This window comes from Podarcis cretensis, assembly GCF_951804945.1.
Source record: "Podarcis cretensis genome assembly, chromosome: 14".
NCBI lineage: Eukaryota > Metazoa > Chordata > Lepidosauria > Squamata > Lacertidae > Podarcis > Podarcis cretensis.
In genome coordinates, this window is record NC_137183.1 from 49059480 (window position 1) to 49085329 (window position 25850).

Here is a 25850-nt window from a genome sequence, read left to right on the forward strand (position 1 = left end):
AGTGTAGGTACTGCCACACAAAATGATTTGATTTCTTACCAATGTGGAATGGGTATTATGTGGCACCTGCAGCAGTGCCAATTCTGCAGAATGAAGAAGTGGAGTGGCTACAGGTAGATTAAGGCGATCTAATAGGTAAACTGGTCCCAAGTTGTTAAGGGCTAGATGGACTAATAGCAACACCACGAACTTTTCTCCCATTTTAAAGCATGATTTTTGTGCTGATTGCACTTCTGTCCGCCCGTCCGAATGTGCCTCTTAGCATTCCAAACTGCCCATTCAGACTCCTCACCCATACTAACTAGCATTACAAATGGAAAACAGCCTTTACAGCTCTGTGGCTCCAGTCTTTGCCCCCTGCCATTGCTGCAGGATGCTCTTGTTGGATCCCTTATGAATAGAAAGCTTGCCCATGTAGAATATTTACCCTGCTACTCACCGGTTTTGCCCAATCCACAAGGACTTAAGAGCAGCCTTGTTCAAAGATTTGAATCTCCCAGTAGGGAGATCGATTGGATATTTAACTTTCAGTTTGGGGACAGGTCCACCTGCACCTCTGAAAAGTGGCCTGTTTTGTCTTGAGCGACAATTTTAAAGAGAAAGTTTGTAGGGATGGAAAGTTTAAATTCTTCAGGGAAGCAAACCCTTATCTGACAAAACACTTGGTTTTAATAATTATTTTAACTGTGGAATGTATTTTATTCTGTTTGAGGTATTTTATCTTTTGCAATGGCTTCGGCTAAACAAAGAAAGAATATATTTGTATATTGCAAAGCATTTCCAGCGATAACAGCTGCCGGGTCCCAAATGACAAACCACTGCAGACAACTTCTCTAACCAAGCAGGTCACAGCGAGACATAGCGGGGATCTATGCATTCCCACAGGCCCGAAGTGTTTTGATTTTGTGAAGCTTAATGAGGTACATAATGGATTTGCTTTTCACACTTGCAAACGTGATAATGGAAACAGACAGAGCGCTCAGCCTTCCCCAATCTGGCAAACTCAATGTATTTTTTGGACTACAACTCCCATCAGCCCCAGCTATCAAGGCCAATGGTCAGGGATGATGAGAAGCGTGGTCCAAAACATCTGGAAGAACCAGGCCTTCAACTGCACAGGTTATTTATTCCTTTCACCAGATATACTCTAATCTCTCCCTACCAGCATCTTAAAAGTCCACCCTTCCTAGGAAAACTAAATCCTCCAGCCAGGGCACAAATCTTTCAACAGCTGTTTTGCTGGATTATTCCGCAGCCTCTCCATTCCCATGCGGCAAGGGATATGAAGGTTGCCTCTGTCAGTAAAAGCAGCCAATCACTGGAGTTTGTTATCTGATGCAAGAACTGGATGAACAGCTCGGCTAATAACCACAGGGGTGGAGAATAATCATTAGCCACTTTAATGTTGTTGAAAACGTGTTAACTTTAAACAAACCGGAAGACTGGACAGGAGTAGAAAGATTAAGTTAAAAGAAGAAGAAAAAGAAGAGCTCGCTTGCTTGTTAAAAGCAAATACTAGTCTCCTCCCACTACTGGAAGCCTTTTGATCTGAATCAGGATCGCCAATGCATTGGAAATCAATGGCTGGAATTTCAGCTTCCCATTAAAAGCTGGGGAAGTGCTCCCTTTAATTCAGAGCAGTCTGGTGTGCTCACGAGGAGCAGCTCTTCAGTCTCGGCAGCCAGAGCTGATAAATGTGACCCAGATTTACTCAGCGGCACCTTGAACCCGATTACCTCAAAGCAGGTGACACAGTAGAGCAAGAGGCCATTTAAAAACTCCAGCGCAATAGCAGCATAGTATTAGCATAGGCTGAGCACCATGAAGCTGAGTGGCACGTTCAGCTTCAGATTGCTGGATTTCCTTGCGAAATGCAGATGCCACAAATTAATAATAACAAATTTATAATAAATTTTATTTATATCCCGCCCTCCCCAGCCGAAGCCGGGCTCAGGGCGGCTAACAACACTAAAACAGTGCAACATTATAAAAAATAATTAAAATCAAACCTGATGGCAACCATAAACTAAAGTTTTGTAAAGATTGCCAAAGGAGGGGGTCAGGCTGCGCCCTGACCAAAGCCCTGGTGGAACAGCTCTGTCTTGCAGGCCCTGCAGAAAGATGTCAAGTCCTGCAGGGCCCTTGTCTCTTGTGACAAGAGCGTTCCACCAGGTTGGAGCCGCAGCCGAAAAAGCCCTGGCTCTAGTTGAGGCCAGCCTAACCTCTCTGTGGCCTGGGACCTTCAAGATGTTTTTATTTGAAGACCGTAAGTTCCTCTGTGGGGCATATCAGGATTACAGTCATCGTGTATTATTATAGAAAGCCCTTAACAAGCTGGGACCACTTTACTTTTGGGCTTGCCTTTCCCTCCCCCCACGTGCACACTCAACTGCTTCGATCAGCGGAATTGGCACAACTACAGGTGCCAAAACGTATAATAATAATAATAATAATAATAATAATAATAATAATAATAATATAATGCCAGTCAGGACCTCACCCTCCTTAAATTTCTCCCAAAGGGAAGAAGTACACACTGAAAACCTCCATGGGTGGGAGTTTGGGCCATGGACAGAAGCAATAATTACGGATTTGGGTCCCAATTCCCCCTTGAAAAATATATAAGGCACTTTAGGGACAGTGGTGGCCAAACTTGGCCCTCCCGCTGTTTTGAGACTACAATGCCCATCATCCCTGACCACTGGTCCTGCTAGCTAGGGATGATGGGAGTTGTAGTCCCAAAACAGCTGGAGGGCCAAGTTTGGCCATGCCTGCCTTAGGATCTTTCTCCATCTGAGTGACCCTGACTGGCAAGGAGGCTTCAAAAACCACAGCCACACCACGTGAATGACACATCCCAGCAACTGAGAAATGCTCCCCAAAGTATCTGTGAGCCAGCAAGGACAACTGACTAGAACTGCATTCCCCACTCCTGGTTTAAGAGAATAGAATAGTACAGAAGCTGGGGTTCTTGGGAAGATCTAGGGCAGCCTGGGAATTTAGCGTCTCATGTAATCACTATCAGCTGCTTGATGAGTTACAGCCCTTATCTTGAGGCTGGCATTAGAGTTCCCAAGAACACCCGCCCATTCTTAATTGGCAATATTCTGCAGCTGGGCCCGTCCCAGGCTTTCATCTCCAGACTAATTCTAGGGAGTCTGGTTTGTCTGCCCATGCATTCGGTTGTGGAATAACATGTGGGCTGTCTCCATGCAAAAGGGTCTGAAACATTTTTTACTTCCTTGTTTGTTGCCCTTGCCTTCATATGCTAACTGCGGCTGCCTGATTTTCAAACCTTGTTGTATCAGGGAGGGGAGTTGAGGTTGGTAGGAAAGGGCTATTGTAACTTTAGCTAGCCAAGCCTTTCTTATTTCCAGTGCGTGCTGGTTCTGTAATTCAAACGTTTTTGAACTTTTACAATCTGTCTTACTTCTTGGAATTTTATTTTTATTTTTTTTTGCACTGTGTTCCAGTATCTCCTCTGCTGTCTCTTATTAGTTGAAATAAATCTTGCTTTTATAAGGGCCAGTGTGGCATAGTGGTTAGACTGCTGGACTAGGACCTGGGAGACCAGGGTTCGAATCACCACTCAGCTGTGAAAGCTCACTGGGTGACCTTGGGCCATAGCTGTCAACTTTTCCCTTTTCTTGCGAGGAATCCTATTGAGAATAAGGGAATTTCCCTTAAAAAAGGGAAACGTTGACTGCTATGCCTTGGGGCCAGTCACTCACTTTCAGGCCTAATGAGTGAGGGTTGCTATAAGGATAAAATGGGGGGGGGGAATGTTTATGCCACCTTGAGCTCCTTGGTAGAAAAGTGGGGTGTAGAGGCTAATAATAATAATAATAATAATAATAATAATAATAATAGGTGTGAGTTATCGGATTCAAATTACAAGAAAGGAGATTCCAACCAAACATCAGGAAGAACTTTCTGACAGTAAGAGCTGTTCGACAGTGGAATGGACTCCTTTGGAAGGTACTGGACTCTCCTCCCTTGGAGGTTTTTAAGCAGAGGTTGGATAGACATCTGTTGTGGTTGCTTTAGGTGGGGGTTGTTCTAGATGACCCTCAGGGTCCCTTCAAACTCTACAATCCTGGTTCTAAGTCATCTTGGGTCACTAAGGCTACAAACACCGAGTTCCCCTCCCCTCCTGCTATTCTACCGGGGGCCTGCAGGTGTTGCAGAAATCCCTGGAAGGCAGGTTCCTGAACATGGACCCCTGCTGCCTCGTAAGTCAGTAGATGGTGGCAGTATACCGTGGACCAGGCTTTAATTTTTTTAATTGATTTGGGGGACACACAAACACCCGCGCATCTTGACAGCATCTTTCCACATGACGTTCTCAGGCACTAAAAGGCAATTCAGAATCTACAAGTTGCTGCAGTAAGGCAGCTACATACCACGATGATGGCTATCCTTCCGCCCACATCTCCGACAACTGTGATGGGAGGTTTCTCTTTTGGAATCAACACTGGTTAAAAAGGGGAGAAAGAAAGGAGTCTTATAATGTTGCAGTAGAGCTCCCGCCTTTTAGAATTTACGGGGAGTTATCTTGGTAGGTGATTTCCCCACTCATCGTGACTCCAGCAAACCAGGCCAGGTTCCACTTCCTACTGACAGCAACGACCCCTGCTGGTCACGCCAAAAGCTGTCCTTGCTGACATCAACAACCCCTACAGCAAAACCATTAGGGGAGAGAGAGGGAGAGAGAGAGCACACTGCACAAAAGGCTTTATGGAATCACAAGCTCCATAAAGCAAGTGCCACCCATGATTGTGTTTAGCAGGGGTGGGGGTCCTGTGGTTCTCCGCCTATTGGCGGACTCCCAGCACGCAGGGCCTGAAGGCTCAGGGATGAGAGGAGCTGGGAATCCGGCAGGATCTGCAAGGCTAGGAGCTCCCTATACATCAGGGGTCAGCAAACTTTTTCAGCAGGGGGGCCAGTCCACTGTCCCTCAGACCTTGGGGGGGGGCTGGACTATATTGGGGGGGGGGTGAACGAATTCCTATGCCCCACAAATAACCCAGAGATGCATTTTAAATAAAAGGACGCGTTCTACTCATGTAAAAATTCATTGATTCCCAGACCGTCTGCAGGCCAGATTTAGAAGGCGATTGGGCCGGATCCGGCCCCTGGGCCTTATTTGCCTACCCATGCTATATGTGGAGCATCTTAAAATGGCTATCACTGCAACAGGCAGGGTATCTAAGGAGGCAGGAAGGGCCCTCCGGTAAGACCTGTCCAGTCTGAATGGAGACACGTGGCTTCCCCGTTGTGGGAATCCCCACCATAGGAAGCCAAGCCATCCACTGTCAAGGACAGAGGGCTGATTTCACCACCAACAGCAGCACCAAAATGCAACACAACCAATTTTCTCCATAGGAATGAATGACAGGCTTTCACTAGCACCGGAGAAGGTCACAAGAGATGCTGAGGGGCACAGTGTGGATGGGCTACAGCAGGTAAAGGGTAAAGGACCCTTGGACAGTTAAGTCCAGTTAAAGGCGACTATGGGGTTGCGGCGCTCATCTCGCTTTCAGGCCGAGGGAGCTGGCGTTTGTCTGCAGACAGCTTTCCAGGTCATGGGGCCAGCAGGATTAAACCGTTTCTGGTGCAACGGAACACCATGATGAGTGCCAGAATGCATGGAAACACCATTTACCTTCCCACCACAGTGGTACCTATTTATCTACTTGCACTGGCGTGCTTTCAAACTGCTAGGTTGGCAGGAGCTGACCCCGTCACAGGGATTCAAACCGCTGACCTTCTGATCGGCAAGCCCAAGAGGCTCAGACCACAGCACCACCTGCATCCCTCCTTGCTAGTCTAGTGGCACTTGGGAGCCTTGCTTGCTTGTATCTGCTTGCCCTCTAGTCATGCAAGAGGGGGGACTGAGTTTTACTCATACGTTCATTGCAGTTTTTTCAGAGTTTTGAGCAAGAGGGTGGGAGGGGCGGGAATCAAAAGCACATTTCAACCAGCTGCATTACAAATGTACCCTGTTTTGTGGCACACCACACTAAGAGACATAAGAGGGCTTGGCATGGGACAAGGATGATGCCAAACGCTGCAAATCATGGTACCATCCAACAACAACAACAACAGGGGGCATGAAACAGGCCCAAGTTTTCCATAACCAAAAAGAGAAAGACTTTAAATGCAAAGTCTCGAGCATAACAGGGAAGGGGCAGGGGATTTTCCACCAGAACGTGCAGCAAACACATGTCCGAACCCTGTAACTCAGGCTACATCCAAAGACTTTAAAGCACGTGGCTTCCCCCAAGGAATGCTGGGAACTGTAGCTTACAACTCCCAGCAACTTTGACGATCTACAGTTCCCAAGATTCTTTATTTTGCATGGGAGGGGGCGAGTCATGTGCTCAAATTGTATGGTGTGGATATGGCTTTACAAGAGAGGGAGATGCCCACTGTGAATGCACGTCTCCTTTTAAGGACACCCACCCCAACCAGCAGGGGCCCTCCTCTCACGCGAGTTTACTTACTGGGTATCTCTAAACTAGGGTGAATGGCAGCTGCACTTTTAGCCGTCGGGGGCGAATGGCGGCCGTCCACCAGGTCGGACTCTGCATCTTGAGCCTCCCCATGTATCACCGCGATCCCCAGTCTCAAGCGCTCTGCAAACGACTGAGCCCTGCGGACAAGGGGCAAGGACGTTAGAAAACACGTCCGTCCCCAACGCAAAGGACGGCAGAGAAACAGCCATACAAGCACAGGAGGGAAGGCGGGCAGCCCTCTCCCAAGAGCGTTAAGCTGACAGGTGATCAGGGCAAGTTGGTGCCAAATTGATCTAGTTCAGCACTTCCTAACCTGGTGTTGGACTACAACTCCCCGTCATCCCTAGCTAGCAGGACCAGTGGTCAGGGATGGTGGGAGTTGTAGTCCGAAAACAGCTTGGGGACCCAAGTTTGAGAAACCACTGATCTAGTTCCTAAGGTGCAAGTAATAAATAAATGCCAACAGGGTGTATGGAATCATCGATCCACACTGCTACCTTTGCAACCAATGAAGCTGGATGTTGGAAGATTCAGGGCAGACGAAAGAAAGACCTTCTTCACGCAGCGCATAGTTAAACTGTGGCGCTTGCTCCCACAGGGGGCAGTGATGGCCACCAACCCAGATGCCTTTAAGAGAGAACTGGGCGAATTCACAAGATCACAAGTCACTTCATGTATCTAGTCCAGAATTGTTGATTTGCCTTCCCGCGATTGATCCATGCATACAGCTTTGTGTTTCCAACTCAAGACCCATTGAAGAACATCTCACCAGTTCAATCTTTGAAAAACAGCTTTGAAAAACTTTTTCATTTTCTCCAGTGTGCTACCCTGGCCGTTCTGTGCTTGGACTTACGTTACTTGTTGAACGGTTCATTTATCCAGTCTGTATAACGTTTACCGCACATGTAATTTGATAAGATTATCCACTCCATGTTTATACAGTATCTCCAGGCTTTGTTTTGCACATGGCACCTGAGTTTGTTTGTTGTTTGAATGGTTAACAGTCTATCTCTATTCTAGCTATTATTCTAGTAAATTTGGTTTTATACTTATAAGCCAGTTTGTGGTGTTGTTGTTTTGTTGTATTATTATTACTGTCACCACATTTGACACTTTGTGTATATACTTTGCAGTCCTGATAATCGCCCACTGTTCAGTTTCACTAAAGGACTCCCCACCCCTAGGAAATATGGCAGCTATTTTGTGACTGGCACTCTCTCAAAATTGGAAAAGTGCCCACTGGTCCAGAACAGCTGCTGGCCCCAGCATTAGTTTAATAAGCAGAAATGCACACATCTTGGTTTGGAGCCAAGACCCGCTACCCACCACTGCAAATTATTATGATATCGACCCCTATCTAGAGTCAAACTTCAGGTGTTAAAAGAAGATAGTTGGTGCTACACAGTAACATGGTTTTGGAGTACCCACCCACCTCTTTGCAGATGCCGGAGATTTGGCCACGATCACAGCATTTCTGTAGTCTGGAATCTGAAAAACCAAGCAAACACAAACACATGAAATGGGCTGTGTGTGCCTTTGGTCTGATCTGATTCTTGTGATGATGTTCATTTTTTAAAATTCCCAATACAGAAGGCAAAAACACTGCTTCCAGAGTCAGTGTGGTGTAGTGGTTAAGAGCGGTAGTCTCGTAATCTGGTGAACTGGGTTTGCGTCTCCGCTCCTCCACATGCAGCTGCTGGGTGACCTTGGGCCAGTCACACTTCTCTGAAGTCTCTCAGCCCCACTCACCTCAGAGAGTGTTTGTTGTGGGGGAGGAAGGGAAAGGAGAATGTTAGCCGCTTTGAGACTCCTTAGGGTAGTGATAAAGCGGGATATCAAATACAAACTCTTCTTCTTCCCCCCGCTTTCCCCCAACGAACTTTTCCCCTTTTATGAGCTTGCCCTGCCCAGAGAGGACAGGGCTTAGGAACATTTCTGTAAGAGTCAGCAGCAAGATATTACAAGTCCTAAGTGGGACTTCCGGGTCGGCGCCATCGCCGAGTGGCGGACTCCCTCCGAGCTCCGGAGGGAGTCGGCTGGGTAGGGGTCGGGTCCTGCCATGTCGGCGACGCGGGGACCCTCAAAAACCATGGGCGGAGATGCCCATGGACTTGGTGACTCGGCGGGCGCCGTTTGCGCCCCCCCCGACCCGCGAAGGAGCCTTTTTAAAGGCTGCGGAGCGGGTGACGGGGGGGGGGGTGTGGTGCTGTGAGTCCAATGCTTCCCCTGCCCAGCGAAGCCGCATGCCATTCAGCGGAGAGCAACGACTTCTTCTTTGAAAATTTCGGATTTGGACTAAAAGGAACAACCTGTGAGTAAACTGATTGGACTTAAAAGGGAAATTTGATCTTTGAATTTGGAGCGAGCGGGGGGAGTGCAAAAAGGAAGTCCGCCCCCCCCCCCCGTTGTAGATGGCTCAACGCAAGGATTTGACAACTAAGATCGAGAGATGAACTTGTTTACCTGAAAAAAAAATTTAACTTCACGAAGGGAAATTACAATAATTGTGCTGGAGGAGAAGACTGATTTGTGGGAACTAAAATGCAACCCCCCCGGGAACTGGGAACGATCCGCTATGAGAGACTGGTGAAGAGACACAGAAACTTTGACAGCTGTCAAAGTAGCTGTCAAAGCAGGAAAATAAAAGAGAACTTTGTTACGATGGCTTTGCTGGTTAGATTTGTTACAATTTGGACATAAATTATTGGAAATAAAGGCAACAAGTTATTTGACTTTTGGGTCTGATTTTGAAAGAAATTAAGTTACCATATTCCCTCTAGAGGGAGGCTGGGACATTGCAACAGTAGCAGCAAGTGGAAAAATACTATGAATTTGAGCAGGATCTGTTAGCTCTTGGGAAAGCTGCAAAAACGAAGCATTATTTTGTCTACAGAGGTTTCTATACTAAAGGAGACAATGGATTTATCTATTGAAGAAAGGAAGGGACTTGACGCAAGTTATGTTCCTGAATAACAAAAGCCTCTGTGGAGAACAAGAAGTTTCTGAATTAGAAGGTTTCTGCAGCAGAACAGGAAAAAGCAACCTGAGGAATAAGAGCTGGACCAAATTTGAAGCCGGAGTATTTGGAACATCCAGACTTTAAAGGGACCAAGAAATAGAATTTAAGTTAGACTCTTAAACATAGAGGTCTGGATGGAAGAACAATGACTTTTTCTGAGAGTTTTTTCGAGATTGGACTTTCTGAAATTAAAAGCTATCAAAAGACGGCAAAGTGGAGTTGAGATATAGACGTGGATACACCAGGCTGGCAGTAGACTGGATGAACTTTGGGGATTGGAACTGGGGAATGGGGGGGGGGGAGAGATTTGGAATCCAAAGGCTGTAAAATTATACATTATTTCTTTCTTTTCTTTTTTCATGTTTGTTGTTTGAAAATAGGGGAATTCGTGGAAGGGAAATGGGGTCGATCTTAGGGAATTATATAAAATATAAGGAGAAATGGTTCATTAAGATAAATAAGATAAATTAATTTGGAATAAATGGGTTATTTAAAATTACAAATAAGGTTTTAAAATTTGGGGTAAGAATCTGTGGAATCAATTTAAGGGAAATGGAATACAAGAGGGGGAGGGGGGGAAGTCCAGGAAAGATGCCACTGAAACCAAGTGTAAATCATATTTGTTTTTTCTTTCTTTCTTGCTATCTTTCCTTTTTATTCTGGAAAATTTTTAATAAATATTATTAAAAAACAAAAATACAAGTCCTAAGTGGTATAATTCCAATGACAATGGACTGTTAGTTGTAAGCTCGTGTTCTTAACTGCTCCCCCCCCCCAAAAAACCCCTCATTTTTGGTCCTCATCTGGACTGCGGTGACATCAAGAACAAGGCATTGCTCATCTTGCCAGCCTAGCTTAGATTAGGATTGGATGGACAGGCCTGTTTTTCAGCACCCAATCCACCTGGCTTGGGATGAAATGACAAGACTTCGCTCACCTCTTCTTGAATGTACTGTAGCAAAAATGGAGATGCTCTCAGGTTGTCAACTGGGACATTGAAGAAGCCCTGGATTTCCTTTTGATGCAAATCCATGGTGATGAGGTGAGTCAGACCTTGGGAGGAGACCAAGGGGAGCAGTACTTTAAGGTCACTTCACCAACAAAGAGCAAGAAATCCGCATTCGATGCCTGGCAGCTGTTAAAAGCTGGTTCCCAAAGAAGCTTTTACTTAGGAAATGCTTATCCCTTACACCCCATAGTAAGTGTGAGACTTTGCACTTTCAGTAGGGAAGGCAGGATATAAATTCAATAAAAATACAATAAAATGCCTGCCAAAGAAAATTCTGTCTCATTTGTGCTCTTATATCCCATCGTTCCTCAAAAGGATTGTCACTCCCAAATTTTATTCTAACAACAACCCTGCGCAGTAGGTTAGCCCAACAGGGGTGCCCAAACTTTTTTCAAAGAGGGCCAGATTTGATGATCTGAACATGCGCGAGGACCAACCAAAGTTGTTTTTTTAGGACTGAAGTTCTTGAGCTTTTTTGACAATTTTACACCAAAGTTCTTGAGCTTTTTTTTAGGATTTAAATTTACACCAAAGTTGTTCAGCTTTTGAGCTTTTGGGGGGATTTTACCCCAGGACATATACTGCCACAGGGGACGGATTAAATCGACTGGTGGGCCAGGTTAGACTCCCGGAACGGACTTTGGACATGCCTGGCTAAGCTTTGTGGCTTGGCAGGGACTGGAGATCTACATCCACAGGGCCTGGCCAGTTGGCAGGATGTTGTGGCCCCACACACAGCAGTCATGTCCCCCCACTAGCCCTTCACAGCAGTAAGCGGGGGGGGGGGAATGGAACCACTGGATGCCGACAGCTCAGGGCGGTTTCGCTTCATAGTGAGGCCAGCTTCACAGGTGGCGCAGATTCTTTCCACTCACCCCCTCCAAGGGCACTGAGTCTCCAGAGGAGGAAGCAGGCCAAGCCGCGCTGCGCTATGGCAGCGACAGCGCCGCCTGCCAGCCCAGCAAAGTATGGGCAAAGCAGGGCATTTTTAAGTTACTTGCAGCATCTGCAAAGGGAAAGAAGTGCCAACTGGCAGGTGTAGTTTGGATTCAAACTGCATCTGCCCGGCAGGAAAACTGGGCTTGGTAACAGCGTCAATCAGCTGATTTTACAGCAGGCCTCTCTAGGTGGCAATACGGCAGCTCCCAATGGGTAGATCCTGAGTGCAGCTGATCCCAGTGAGAGTTCCCACTTTAAACTCCCAATTGTTCCTTTGTAACTGTGTCCTTAGCTGTCCCCACCCCCATATTTAATAAATAATAATAACTTTCTATGTCTGTTTACATGCGTTTGATGGGAGGGAGGTTATTGGCTTGGTTTTGATATTGTTCTTATTATGTATTTTGTAATTTTATATTGTGATCTGTGCTCTTTGGGTGAAGGATAGTAGATAATGATAATAGTATTTTAGACTGGCTATTTAATGTGTGTTTTGTTTCACAGTTCGTAACATTTCCTTTGTTCATAGATGCATTTCTTAATTATTATGCATGACGATTATATAATGCAATTCTCATCAATTTAATATTTTGGCCGTTAATTACTATGCAGTTGTTTTATTGTTTTCCTTACAGAAGTATTTCCTTACAGAAACATCAACTAACTGTGTAAGGTTTTAATAAGGAAAATTAATACCAAAAGCTAACAGCAAAAAACCCACTACTGACCAAGAGTCAAATCAGGACTGCCAGTCTAAGCGGATTCAGATGAAACTGGGCATGTCTCTCAATATACGAAAAGAGATTTCTTTGCCCCAAAACCCAAGAAAAGAGACAGCATGTGAACAGGAAAAAATTTAGGAAATAGAAGGGACTGTCTGCTAGAGAGCCATCCAAGTACAGAATTTTGTCCCACAGACCAAGGAAGCTGCCTTATAAAAGAGTCAGACAATCTAGCTCAGTATTATCTACATTAGCGTTTCCCAAACTTGTGTCTCCAGCTCTCCCCCCCCCCACTACATTTCCCATCATCCCTGACCCACAGGTCCTACTAGCTAGGGGTGATGGGAGTTGTTGGTCAAAACCAGTTGGAGACCCAAGTTTGGGAAACCCTGGTCTACGCAGACTGGCAGCGGCTCTCCAAATCTCAGACAGAGCTGTTTCTCAGAACACCTGGAGATGCCAGGTGCTACGAGTTGTCTCCAACAAAATCCGACTCAGAGTAGACCCAATGGGCCTGAGCTGCGTCATCTCCTGTGGGGCTACTTCAAGGACTAGCAATGGATACACCCCTAAACCTGGGACGATTTGCATGCAAAGGATGTGCTCTAACCACTGAGCTTCAGCAAGGCGCTGCCTCCCTTTGCGAGTGACCACTGTTTCATGAAAGGAACTTTAGAGGAGAGCCAACGTCTATAGTCTACAGTGGTGCCTGAAGACATACTTAGAGTGGCCAGGGTGGGGGTGAGTGTGTCCCACCACAGCCTTGCCCGCTGCTCTCTGTCCTTACCCGCCTTGCACATCATCGAAGCCAGAAGCTTAGAGACAATGGAGCCCCTTTTCCTCATCTTGCACTGCTTGCTGTATGGGAAGTAGGGAACCACGCCAATAATGCTTTTGGCACAGGACGTTTTACAGGCATACACCATGATGAGGAGCTCCATGATGGTCGTATTCACATCCCTGCAATGAGAAGGGCGCTGGTTCTGTATCGGGACTTCACTCGACAACAAACCCTATATTGCATTCTGACGCAATCGAGCCCTTCCGTCTGCCGGAGAGGGCAGGTAGAGCAACAGGACATTACGCAGGGCTTTTGACCTTGAGGAACACTCTGAAATCATTGCCGCCACACCTGTTTTCGGGAAGATTAACTATTCCTCCTTCTCATCATGGGTCCGCAAGGGCATTTCAGACAGAATCAAAGAATGCAGGAATCTTTTTGCCCAACATGAGGCTCAAACTCAGGACCCTGAGGTTACCAGCTGAGCTGTTGTGTTTGCCAGCTCACTACTGGTCAGGTCTCTCCCTAAGGCTCCTTCTTAAACCTCACATGCACTTGGAATGCCACTCCCTGAGGCTTAGCATCTGGGGCAGGCTCTCATTTGCCTCCCCAGCTGTGGAGAAGTACAGGATCACTCAAAGACATACCCCAGCTGTACTGCGCTCAGGAAGACTCTGCAACCTCCCTCCAGAAAGATCAAATTTTCTGGGGTGAGGCCAGCTAGGATTTGTGGACCTCTGCTTCCATAGATTTCAACTGCGTGTGCTGCATTCGTTACCCCCAAAAAGAGAGGAACGGTAGAGGCTCCACATCCCCGAGCCCTTTCTCTGGGGAGGAAAGAAAGGCCATGGTTAGAGAGCGGGGGTAGAAACCTCCACCCCTGGAAGGGGCCCTCCAAGTCTCTCTGTCTGGACCGTGGCACTTTCCTTAGGCCACACCTTTCACTAGTATCTCTCAAGCATTTTTGCCTGGCTGGAACTATGATGGCGACTCTTGCTTGCCTTGCCATATGGATGATATTCGAGAGGCACGTGAGATTGTGCCTGCTGTGTAAATGTAAGATTCAGATTCAAGGTTCTGTCCACTTTTGCCTCTGAGCCACGCACCATTGGAATGTGGCCCCCAGAAGGCAGACCAGAAGGAGGCAATATGGCCCTCAGCTGAAAAATGTTCCCCACCCGTTACAGAGCATTATGTCAATAAATGGCTTTGTTCCCTTCCCCACTATGCTTCCTTTGGACCAGAGGTGGGCTAGCATTGCCACCCAGGAATGCAACATAGTGACCTGGCAAACAGCATGCTCCTTCCCTCTCCCCCAAAGCAAAGATGAGCTGGGGAATCAAAGAGGTTGCAGTGGGGAGTGTCTCTCAAATTGACAGGTACCAGCAGCATAAGAAAGCAAGATAAAATTAGAGTGCAGGAACAACAACTCCTTCATAACCTAGTTACAGGTGCTTGAAATAGTTCCCGTCTTTGTCTAACTCTGGTACAGCTACCCTTGATCACAGCTTCTTCAATGAGCTTTGGATACCTGCATGTTTTGCCTGTATCATCTTATGCAAGATGGAAAGTGGGGTTTTAAGAGAATGGATTTAGAGCATCCCTTTTTTATATACCATGGTTAAAAAGGAGAGAGAAGCATATAGGCCAGAATTTTCAGGGAAACTCTGCCAAATCATTTAGGGGGTTAGAGACATTTGCTTTAAAATTGATGCTGGCTGAACAATTCTTAAAGGGAACTTAATGGACAGCGAATGGCAGTAGACCACAGACATCTAACAAGGGGGGTATAAAAGGAACAGAGACAAAGTTAATAAGCTCTACCCGCCACCCGCATTACACAGATACAGTTCAATCAAAACCAAATTTGGAAATGTCTGGGGTTTAATTCTGAGCAGACATTTGTACTCACTTTGAGACAGTCTGGATGATGAAGACATCTTTTCCTCTCACAGACTCCTGAATCTGTACCCGCGTTTCTGCCAAAAGAAAACATGCACTTGGTGTCGACACATGCTTGCAAAGTACAGAACACATTACAGCTGGGGTGAGAACGATTTATGGCAACACCCCTCCCGGTGATCATAGAAGAGCCCTGCTGGATTTCAGCTGGAGGTAAATAAATAGCCTTATCCTCCATTAAATTTTCTAGGATGCATTTGTCAGCTCTTCAAGAAAGCTGTATAACAAGTTGCTCTTTTTTTAGGTCTAAAGGTGGTTGTCCAGTAGCAAACCACCAGAAGCCAACATTATTTGGTCACAGTGCCATGAGAAACATTCAAAGAGCAAATAAGGTTTGCCACTCCCCAACCCACATCACCATCTGAAGTCCTTCTTTGTGTGCCCCTTCCTCGGGAGGCCCAGAGGGCAGTGACACGAGAACAAACCTCTTTGGTGGTGGTTCCCCCACTTGTGGAATGCTATTCCTGGGGAGACTTGCCTGACACCATCATTACATAGATGCCAGGCAAAAACATTTCTTTTCCACCAGGCCTTTGGGCTCTTTTATTATCTGCGAACTCCTTCAGTGGGTGTGACATTTCAATCCTGCCTTATAGAAACATGATTCTGTTTTAGGTTTTTCTTTTTCTGTTATGCTGGTCTCAATGTACGTGCTTGGTTATATATTGTAAGTTGCCTTTAGCTACCTTGGTAGAAAACATGATGAACAATAATAATGAATAATAATAATAATAATTGATGATGATGATGATGCAGGATCCTAGAGAACCTCTGAAAGCCCATAACAGAGGCCAACACCTGTATGGTCACAGGTTAAGACCTCTACTGTCATGGTCCGGTTCACAGGCAATCAAAGTCCCGGCTGGGGACGTCGGGACCGGGGACAAGATGGCGGGGTGGGAGTAGGAACGAGAGTCCAGAAGCCAGGAAGCCAAGAGTCCGAGGGTCAGAGAATCAGCAGTCAAGAAGCCAAGGGTCCGAGGATTAAGAAGCAAGAAGTCAAGGGTACGAGGATCAAGGAGAAAGGAGTAAAGGAGCCAAACGCAGCAAGGCAGGGAATGTGTTGCTGTGGCAAAGAGCCAAAGGGAAATACTGACCTTATATCCCTTCCCGGCTCTTGCCACCAGGTGCAGTGAGTTACCAAGTGGCTTCACCTGTGTGGCCGCGTCTTGCCTCTTCAGAACAAACTTAGGCAGGCCCCTGTCCTGCAAAGTCCTACTGGTCACAGGGCCTGGCTCCTGCACACACTCCTGACATCTACTCTTCAGCAAAGATCTTCCAGGGTGCTCCAAGCACAGCAGCAGACAGTACAGTTCATCAGCAAATTAATAGTCCCCAAAGGTACATCAAATGGCCATGGATCAGCTATCACTAAAAAGTGTAGTAAGCCTATTGCGGCGTTCAAAGCACCCATCATCTCACGTTTGTAGGATATTGACTGTGGAAAGGCATTCTGCCTCCATTTCAGTGATCTTTGACAGTGACTTACCACTCCTCTACCATTCCTGTTCATGAAACATTTACTTGATTCTTATTAGTTTGTGACTCCATGCACATATTATATGTCTTCTGTTTATGAATTTTGAAACAGTATAGTGTTATAAAAATATTGTCAGTATATTATTAGCCAGCGTGATGCTTGCTGTTGTTCAGAGCGTTCAGTTTTGCAACACAGGGGATTTTCTTTGGTGTATAATGTACAGGCTGGGCTATGCCAAATGCAGCTGCTCTTCGTCCTTACCATGTTGTGCAATGCAGGCAAGTGACAGGAAAGCCCAACACTGCATGCCTGTCACAGAACTGCAAGGACAGGCTGACAACAGGAAGATGCTGCGGAAGGAAAACCAGGAAGTGGCCTCTTACACTTGTTTAGTTAAGGAAACGGCAAGAGCTGACACATGGATCACCTAAAGGGACAAACTCTCCAGGGAAAAAGAGGCAGGGGGAAGGGAGAGGAAAGAGGTTGTTATGGGAGGTGCTTAATAAACTAGATCCTTTTCCTTTAGCTCCCAGCGATGAACGCTTTAAGTAAGGGCTTTGAGTGGAAGATGCTCACCTCTGTTCGGCTCCTGGTAAACCTGGACTTTGCCCATTTCCACCCCCAGGCGCCTGCAAAGGTAGACAAAACAAAGTTCACTGAAGCAAGGATGAATTAGAATTGAGATTGAAAACAACATTTTCATCAGGGAGGGCAGCCTTTCTTCTTCTTGCGCCCTCCAGAGGTTTTTGACTACAACTCCCATCAGTTCCAGCCAGTGCGGATGATGGAAGTTGCATATGGAGAGCACCAAATCGGTGAAGGCTGAAATCACTTAACAGTTTTTTGTACTCTAGTCCCAAACAATGGTCCGCAGAACACCAGTAGTCCAAAAGCTTCATTCAAATGGTCTGTGGTGGGTCTGCATTAAATACCCACACCGATTTATAACTGTATTCATACTGCTTCTATTTCTTATGTTGTATTTCAACTTGAATTCTAAGGAATGCAAACTGCAATACAATAAATATAGAAGATAAAAGAAGCAACAAAAAGAATTAAAAGTCATACAGCATCTAACACAGCACATTACAATTGCTACAACAGGCAAAAAAATAATAATCATTAAGTGTCTGCCAAGACCCTTTGCCATTTTTAAAGTGGTTCGTGGGAGGGGGGGGTGAGAGTTTGGGAAGCCCTCTTTCCCTAAATGCTTATAGTCATAACAGCAGCACAAACCCTGCAGCACAAACCCTGGATCACTGAACTCTCTAAGCAGGTTCTTGCTAAGACTTGACTCAATGTCCCCAATGTCAAAAGGCAGCTTCTGCCAATTCCTGCCGCAGCACAGATTCTGCTCACTTGTTACATCCAGAAGGATCTGCCTACAAATGCACTTTTGAGAAACAATTGCCATTTCTCCAACTGCAGGAACAATTGCCATACAGATGTCACGCTTTATAGGAATGAGCTGCTGCTCAGGTTTGTAGACCACAGGTGCCATACCTGTGGGTCTTTTTGCAACAATTTAAGAAGCGGTAATAGAATCCCAACTTGCTATTAATCTTATGTATTGTCATTGAGGAAAATAGCACACAGCTCACTTTGCCATTACTCCTTCCTGGGCAAATTTCCCCCATAAACTTCTTCTGCTACTTCTCTCATTCAGTGCCAGACCAAAACTAGAATCTTTTCTGCAAGATAACCTGATGGGGTTTCTTCTAGCCTTCAACAGACCATCTCCGTTTCTAAGCATCCATATTACTCAGTAACTGGCTCCCTTTCTGGTCTGGGCAAGCAACTGTCAAGGGCAGGAGAAAACAAAATCACACAAGTCATGCTCTGACTATCATTGGCTCAGCTCAATGTACATTAGGTGTTTTGGGAGGCTAAGCATTGGCTGAACAGGCTTGGACCGAAATAAGTGTTCTCAAACGATCGTTCTGCAAAATGAATCTGAAAACCAGCCAGTATGAACAGCATGACCTAACTGTCAAGAGACCTTCTGCCTGTAAGAAACACTGAGATGAGTGGCTCTCTTGAGAGAACAGAAGCTTAAATAACAGGATGGGCAAGAACTGGGGGTGGGGAAAGGGCAGAAGGAGCAATGTATCCTTAGTCTCCAAGCCTTATAAAACTGCTCTCATAGCATTCACTCTTAAAATTTGTCTGCTCTTCATGGGCCACCATGTTGTTATTCCTGGAATCAGGAATGTGGTACAACTATTAAGAAAGGTCTTGTTCGGCTGCTTCAGTTCTAGAACTTGGATCCACTCACTTGGTTCCATTATTTTGAGTTTCCACTGAACTACTGCTGAAGAGGCAAGTTAATCTTCAGTTCAGACTTTGAAATCTACACCAAAAGATGGCTAGCCTCTTCAGCACGTAACAGAAGCATCATAAACCTCATGTTAGAACAAAGCATGCATTATACTAACCCTGCACCTTTAAATGTAACTTTCTCTTGGCAAAAACAGCAGTGAGACATTACTAAGTAACTTGACAATATAATCTTGCTGAGAGTCGTACATTACGCTCATACCAGCCAGACCCAACACCCCACATTGAAACAGAAGCAGCACAGAATGCTTAGGAAGAAAAATACAGCGGCTGTTACTTACTCGGCAATTTTCTTTGATAGTTCCATGCACGATGGGTTGGAATTGGCTGAAAATAGCACCAGCCCACCCTTCGTTATATTCATGATGGATCCTGTACCATTGGGTGCCACACAAAACATCAAATCCTCCTTTGTCTTCCCACTTTTAAAATACTGCAAGAAGATCAAAAGCACATTAGCTCTAAATAAGCAACGTGGAGCATGAAGACCCAATTTTCAATATTTTCTGCCATCCTTGTATGCTCTGCCCATGCTGTGTAACCCTTCAAGTACCAATCTGAAGGAACTTAAGACATCTCGCCCCATTCAGCAATGATCAGACTGCCACTAAGGTTGCCAGCTTATCAACCCGAAACTGCAGCTGTACGTACAACTGCAACTTGGCGTGAATAGGTGGTAACACCCACATCCACACTGTGACAAAAGTTTTGTCTGCTGGTTTCTGGACATCAAGATGCTGTTAAAAGTAAAATAGCAGGCTGGACTTTTCTTCCTGATTTATTTGCAACTATTATATATTATTCATGAATCAACTTTCACATTTATCTCATGGCGATTTATGAACGTACAATAAAAACGGTGTGCAGAAGTGAGAATTCAATTTCATGCAAGAACACAGGGACCTATAGTAGTGAAGACAGTTATGTGTGACTGAGATGCCTTGGTCGGGGGTGGAAGGAGAACCTCAGGTCCATGGGGAAGCAAATGTGACTCTCCAGGTTTCTTCATTCAGAAGACATCTGAAGGCAGACCTGTATTGGGAAGTTTTTAATGTTTGATATTTTACTATGTTTTATATAAGTTGTAAGATGCCCAGAGTGGCTGGGGAAACCCGCCAGATGGGCAGGGTATAAATAAAATAAAATAAAATAAAATAAAATAAAATAAAATAATAATAATAAATCGCCTTTCCCAAACCACACCCCTCCCTAGCTTTGCTCTCAGCCCTCATTTTTTTGCCTGGTTGGAATGTGCCCTTGAACACTGAGTATTGAATATTGCCTCTTTCATACCTGGATGAATGATGGTGTGTATAGAATGTTCCAATTATTGCATAACTGGAATAAAGTTTTTTTTTAAAAAAAAAAAAAAGTAAATGACCCCTGGACAGTTAAGTCCAGTCAAAGGCGACTATGTGTTTGTGGCACTCATCTAGCTTTTCAGGCCGAGGGAGCCGGTGTTTGTCCACAGACAGCTTTCCAGGTCATGTGGCCAGGATGACTAAACTGCTTGTGGCACAATGGAACACCGTGACGGAAGCCGGAGTGCACAGAAACACTGTTTACCTTACTGCCGCAGTGGGACCTATTTATCTACTTGCACTGGTGTGCTTTCAAACTGCTAGGTTGGCAGGAGCTGGGACAGAGCAGCGGGAGCTCACTCCGTAGCAGGGATTCGAACTGCCAACCTTCAGATTGGCAAGCCCAAGAGGCTCAGTGGTTTAGATCACCGCCTACCCTATAAAGGCAAGAGTTGCATCCATGGCTCAGATCACTTTTGCTTCCGGCCCTGCCCATGTGGCTCCCAGAAGGTCCCCCCCACAAATAAGTATGGCCCTTTAGCAAAGAAGGATTACCTCACCCATGCCTTAAACAAAAAACAGAGCTTGCTCCCAGTTCCAGCCCTGATGCCTTATCCATCTTAAACAAAAGGCTGTTGGTTCAGGGTAACTCTTGATACCAACCACCTCTGACAGTTTTGCTAATATAAGCCAGCACCCAGGTCTGATTAATGTTCTTAGAGAAAGCACTTACAAATAAAGGTTGCGGCTGAGAAAAGAGCTGTGCGAAGTTGGCACACAGAGCTGAAGCTCTCTTGCACTTTACTCTCCTCCTGAGGACAATGCCACTAGCATCCTTTCAAAAAATTTACCTGTGGAAACAGAGGAGAGAATATAACCATTAAGAGATACGGGAAGTAAGAGCAGATGGTAAAGATTATCCCAGTGGTCTTTATTTTGCAAAAATAAGAACAAACACCCTTTGCTGCACCTTTTGAAAACTATACGTTTGGGACTCTAATGAAACCGAGAAATAGGACTTCAGTCATCGGTATTAAACAATATGCAATGATTTGATTACGTATTAACCAGAAAAAGTGCCAAATCATTGCCATTTGCCTATTAAAAAATAAACACCCGTCCCTTCATCCAAGCTGCAATGCAGATATATAGCTAAGAAAAAGAAAAAATTCTATCTACTATCAGCTATCTTTCAAAAATGTGTCACACAATCAAAGAGAAAGAGCAATGTGGTACATATAGACTACAGTCAAGAATGGTGCTTTCTCCTGTTTTTGGAGGGTGGCATCTATAAAAATACTGTTAGTCATAGTTGTGACTAATACTGGGCAACACCGTTATTAAAAAATCTTCTCCGAGCCTCTGCAAACAGACCACATTCTATTCGTCCAGACATAGTGGAATTTCACAGCCGAAAGGAGGGTGGGCAAATCTCACTTGTAGCAGAGCCTCTACCATCACACCACATTCTCATTAATATAAACCATGCCCATTTCAGATTAGCTCTTTTTGAAGGAAGAAATGTTACAAATTATTGTTTAAAAGACATTGAATTAACTAACAACACGATCAAGCACACACCGTCAAAAGCAGAGGCTGCCTTTTCAAAATAGAAGGCAAGCAGAAAATTCAGCACAGCGAAGACAGGAAAACCACAATCCAAACAAGCAAAAGTTTTCTCTTGTGATCATTCACTAAAGCAGCATCCACCAACCTGGTGCACCCCAGATTTATTAGCCTACAACTGCCATCAGCCCCAGCTAGCATTGCCACGCTTTTCCAGATACCTTGGAAAAGTGAGGTCTTGGCGCTGTGTGTGTGTGTGTGTGTGTGTGTGTGCATGGGGCAGTGGGAAGCACTGATCTGGGGGCAGAGAGGCCATACTAACTAAAAGATCCAAATGTGCCCACAGGAACATTTGCTTGGTGACCTGTGGGTTGGGGCTCAAACCCAGTGTACAGAAGGCTTTCAAACAACCTCATTCACTACAAACCAATGACACGCCCAAGGAATACTTATCCACTGTAAGGATCGAATTATAGGCATCATTAACATTCTAAAGCACATGTGGGGAACTTCTACTGATGCCAGGCATGGAACTTTGCCTGCTCAGAATGAGAAAATTCCAAAACTAGTTTTAGAAACTTGAGATACGAAAGCTAGGAGCTAAATGGCACATTAAACCTAGGCTGTGGGCGCAACAGCGGAATGTCTAGGTGCGATTTGTTTAAAACAAGAATACAAAGCTGAAAATGAATGAACTGCAGCTAAAGCATTATGTTCACTTTTCACAAAGTCTATTCCTTCCCCTGCCCACCCTCCCTCTATTCTTAAGAGGTCTCTTCTCCAGTCTTCAGAGAGTAACTGGAAGTGGGTAGGCAGAAAAAGGTTCTCCTTTCCTTCCACTCTGCAGTTTTAATCTGAAATCATAAGCGCAGTACTGTGCCCAGAGCTCAGAGACTGCTTGCGCTAATGAAATTCCCTGTCGCAAAATGCGCCTAGAATAATGGGAGTTTCGAACACTGTCCGAAACTAAGACATAGAAATGCAGCCCAAATTCAGCAAGTACTCTATGAACGAATTTGAGCAAAGCGTCGATCTTTTTCTGAACCTAGATCAAAACCAGAGCGCATGTAGGCTCCGTAAATATCCATTAGCTCATTATAGCACAAATAAAGACCACATTACGGTTCAGAAGGAATAGACAGAGAGCATCCATTGTGTTCTACCTAAGGGAAGCAAAAATAGCACTGCACAGCTTTACCAACAACTATAACAGGGAAAACAGAGAAAGGCTTAGGGGTGCATTTTACACAGTCTCTCTCTCTTGGGATTTGGTTCTGAATTACCGCACACAATCTAGACCAGTGGGAATAATTTGCACTCTGCTTCACAAGCCCATAAGAGCAAGCAGCACCAGAGAAAGCCAATTCTCACTGTTACGATGCTTTGGCTACAGTTACATACCACACCCTTAGCGCACAGAGCAAACGACTTTGCTGGACTAAATACTATCCATTAAGAGCTTTGGGGGTCCTGATAGGTTCTGGACCACAAAGGCATTCAGCAGTTGAAGGGAGATGGGCAGCAGGGAGGGGGGAGACACACACACACACACACACACACACACACAGAGAGAGAGAGAGAGAGAGAGAGACACACCACAATTCCCAAAAGATAAAGCTTCCCAGTTAGAGCTTCTGCGCATTAGGGCCTCCGCCATTGTTACCGTGCGGCTGAAAGGATGAGTATAATGGAGATGAACCAAACACATCAGCCCAGGGGATCAACATCATGCATTCATTCATTCCAGCACCACTCAAAATGAGCAACAAGAAGTTCACTCCTGCTTTCTGTAGCCTTGCTAAAGGACAGAGGTGAATACTGAATAAAGATCTACCCAATTAGTTGCAGGTTGGAGAGGAAAGGGGAGGCATGAAGGTTAGCGAATATGGAGGAAAAGACACACAACCCTAGTTCTCTCTTATAAATAGAGGATGGGAAGAGTGTGTGCTTAAAAAAAACTCATCCCACCTATTTTTCCAGATGATCAGCAAAGCCTTTTTCACTCCAGTGGCCTAAGCTGGGGGAACCTCTACGTACTTTAAAAAACTCAGGAAACATCAGTTTAAATTGTTTCTCGCCACACCCCTCCAAATCTTACCTTCCATGTGTTTGTGTATGTGCGTTAAAATCCAGTAATGTCACACACTTGTGTATATCATAAGAAAACACGAAGAGTAATTGTATTTGCCTTTGCGACAGAGCTGGGGGGGGGGGGTTCAGCATGGAAAGAGGGAGGGGTGGAGAAACTGACAGCATCACAATTTTGCCTGATGATGGTGGGGAGATTGCCCCCCCCCATCTAAAATCAAATTATTTTTTTATAAAAAACAACAACAGAGGAGTGAAGAAGGCCTTATACCCAGCCCTGGGGAAAATGCGCTGAATGTGTATATATGTCAATGTCTCTCTCAGCACATGGAAAAACTCTTATTCCCCCCTCCACACATGATGTGAAGATTATTCCCCCCTCCACACATAATGTGAAACGCATGATGTGAAGATTGGAGACAAACAACCCACTCCCCCTTTTCTGCTCCCTCTAACGAAACCTTGCCCTTCCTCACGTCAGGGTTTTTTTTGTCTTATTAAGTGTTGCTTTAAGCAGATAAAGATTTAGGGTCTGTGAGCATGCAAGCACCCCAATGCAAATTGCAAAATAAAAGGTATTTATTTAACAACAACAACATCCATCAGGTGGAAAGTGATTGATTTGTATATATTAGTAACTTTGGACTATTGTAACGTTTTTATATGTAACTGCATTTTTGTAATATTTTGTTTACGTTGTTGTTGTTGCTTCAGTGTTCTGTACACTGCTTAGATATATATTAAATATATAAGTGGTATAGAAATTAAAAAATAATCACATAAATAATCAAAAAGAGGGTGGTTGCCTTAGAAGCAGGGAAAGGTCATTCCACAAACACATATAAAAACACCTGGTGTGATGGAGGGGCACAAAACCACTCCCTCTACACTGACACTCCCATATACACATTTTCATTGAACTAAATCTATTTTTAACCCAGCCTCCAAATGCAATGCTTCAAGGCAGTTTATAACATTCAGTCACCTCCTCCTCTCAAAAAGCGAGCGACTGCAATTAAATATCTAAATATTGCTGCTTTAAACTGAGGAGGATCTGTTAGGTTTGATGCAAAGCTCAAGTTAAGTTTCTGGCGATGGATCTGAACGGCTGATAGCTTAAATATGTTTAAACACACGCAGATACACAGCGCAACCCGGTCGGATGGGCAGGAAACAAATAATAAAAATTATTATCATTATTATATAGACATACACGGAACATAACATATACGAGTGTATACATGCAAGCTATTATCCACGCAGATACACACGCACAAATCTGAGCGTGTACTCTCGCACACATATATCGCTATCTCTATAAAAGTGAAAACAAAATAAAAATATTCCTTCCAGTAGCACCTTAAAGACCAACTAAGTTAGTTCTTGGTATGAGCTTTCGTGTGCATGCACACTTCTTTTTTTAATTTTTTAATTTTGTTTTGACTATGGCAGACCAACACGGCTACCGACCTGTAACTGGATCTATAAAAGTGTGCATATGTATACAAACCTACAGGCGATGGCGACCCGATTTCATTTGTCTGCGGCTCTAATGGCCATCGCAAAACAGAAGGAGAAGCCCGAGCATCTCCGACCACAAACCGGCAGCGAATACAAACTCCTGCCAAATAATAAACGCCCCGAAAGCAGCGCTAATGAAGAGTGCTTAAAAATACAGAGCACCAAAGGTATCGATATAAATGTGTTCGCGCTCTTCCCGCCCCAGACACGTGCGTGCGTGCGCGTATATACACACATTATATTGCGCGCACATCGCACGCAGGATCCAAAGAGCCTTGATCGACATCAGCCACTAGCCGTAGCGATAAAGTAAAAAACACCAATGCACCGAAGACAAGAGGTAAAAACTTACCTAGGCAAAAAATACATTCTGGAGGGTGCCACCAATAATCAAATTAATAGTTCTTAATTCTAATTGCCCCTGCTGTTAAAAGTAATAATAATTGCAGTAGTTGGGTTTTTTGCTGCCACCTGGTTAGACACAGCAAAGCTGCCTATATCTTTATATTATATATTATCATAGATAAATATATTATGATAGATAGATAGATGATAGATAGATGGATGATAGATAGATAGATAGAGATGATAGATGATAGATAGATAG

At 44.9% G+C, this 25850-nt stretch overlaps 1 protein-coding gene across 6 annotated transcripts in view; it reads right to left on the reverse strand.

Moving 5' to 3' along the window:
- PRPSAP2 (phosphoribosyl pyrophosphate synthetase associated protein 2) overlaps positions 1-25850 on the reverse strand; it is a 32899-nt gene that overhangs the window by 5649 nt on the left and 1400 nt on the right. For 3 of the 6 annotated variants that reach the window (XM_079953964.1, XM_079953962.1, XM_079953959.1), the window contains exons 2-10: positions 20802-20919; positions 19049-19200; positions 17007-17059; positions 14901-14967; positions 12995-13167; positions 10475-10590; positions 7951-8006; positions 6507-6655; positions 4404-4474 (exon numbers count right to left, since the gene is read on the reverse strand). In XM_079953964.1, the coding sequence (XP_079810090.1) occupies positions 4404-4474; positions 6507-6655; positions 7951-8006; positions 10475-10590; positions 12995-13167; positions 14901-14967; positions 17007-17059; positions 19049-19167 (804 nt within the window). In that variant the 5' untranslated portion in view covers positions 19168-19200; positions 20802-20919. The other 3 variants (XM_079953963.1, XM_079953961.1, XM_079953960.1) reach the window with 3 other exon arrangements.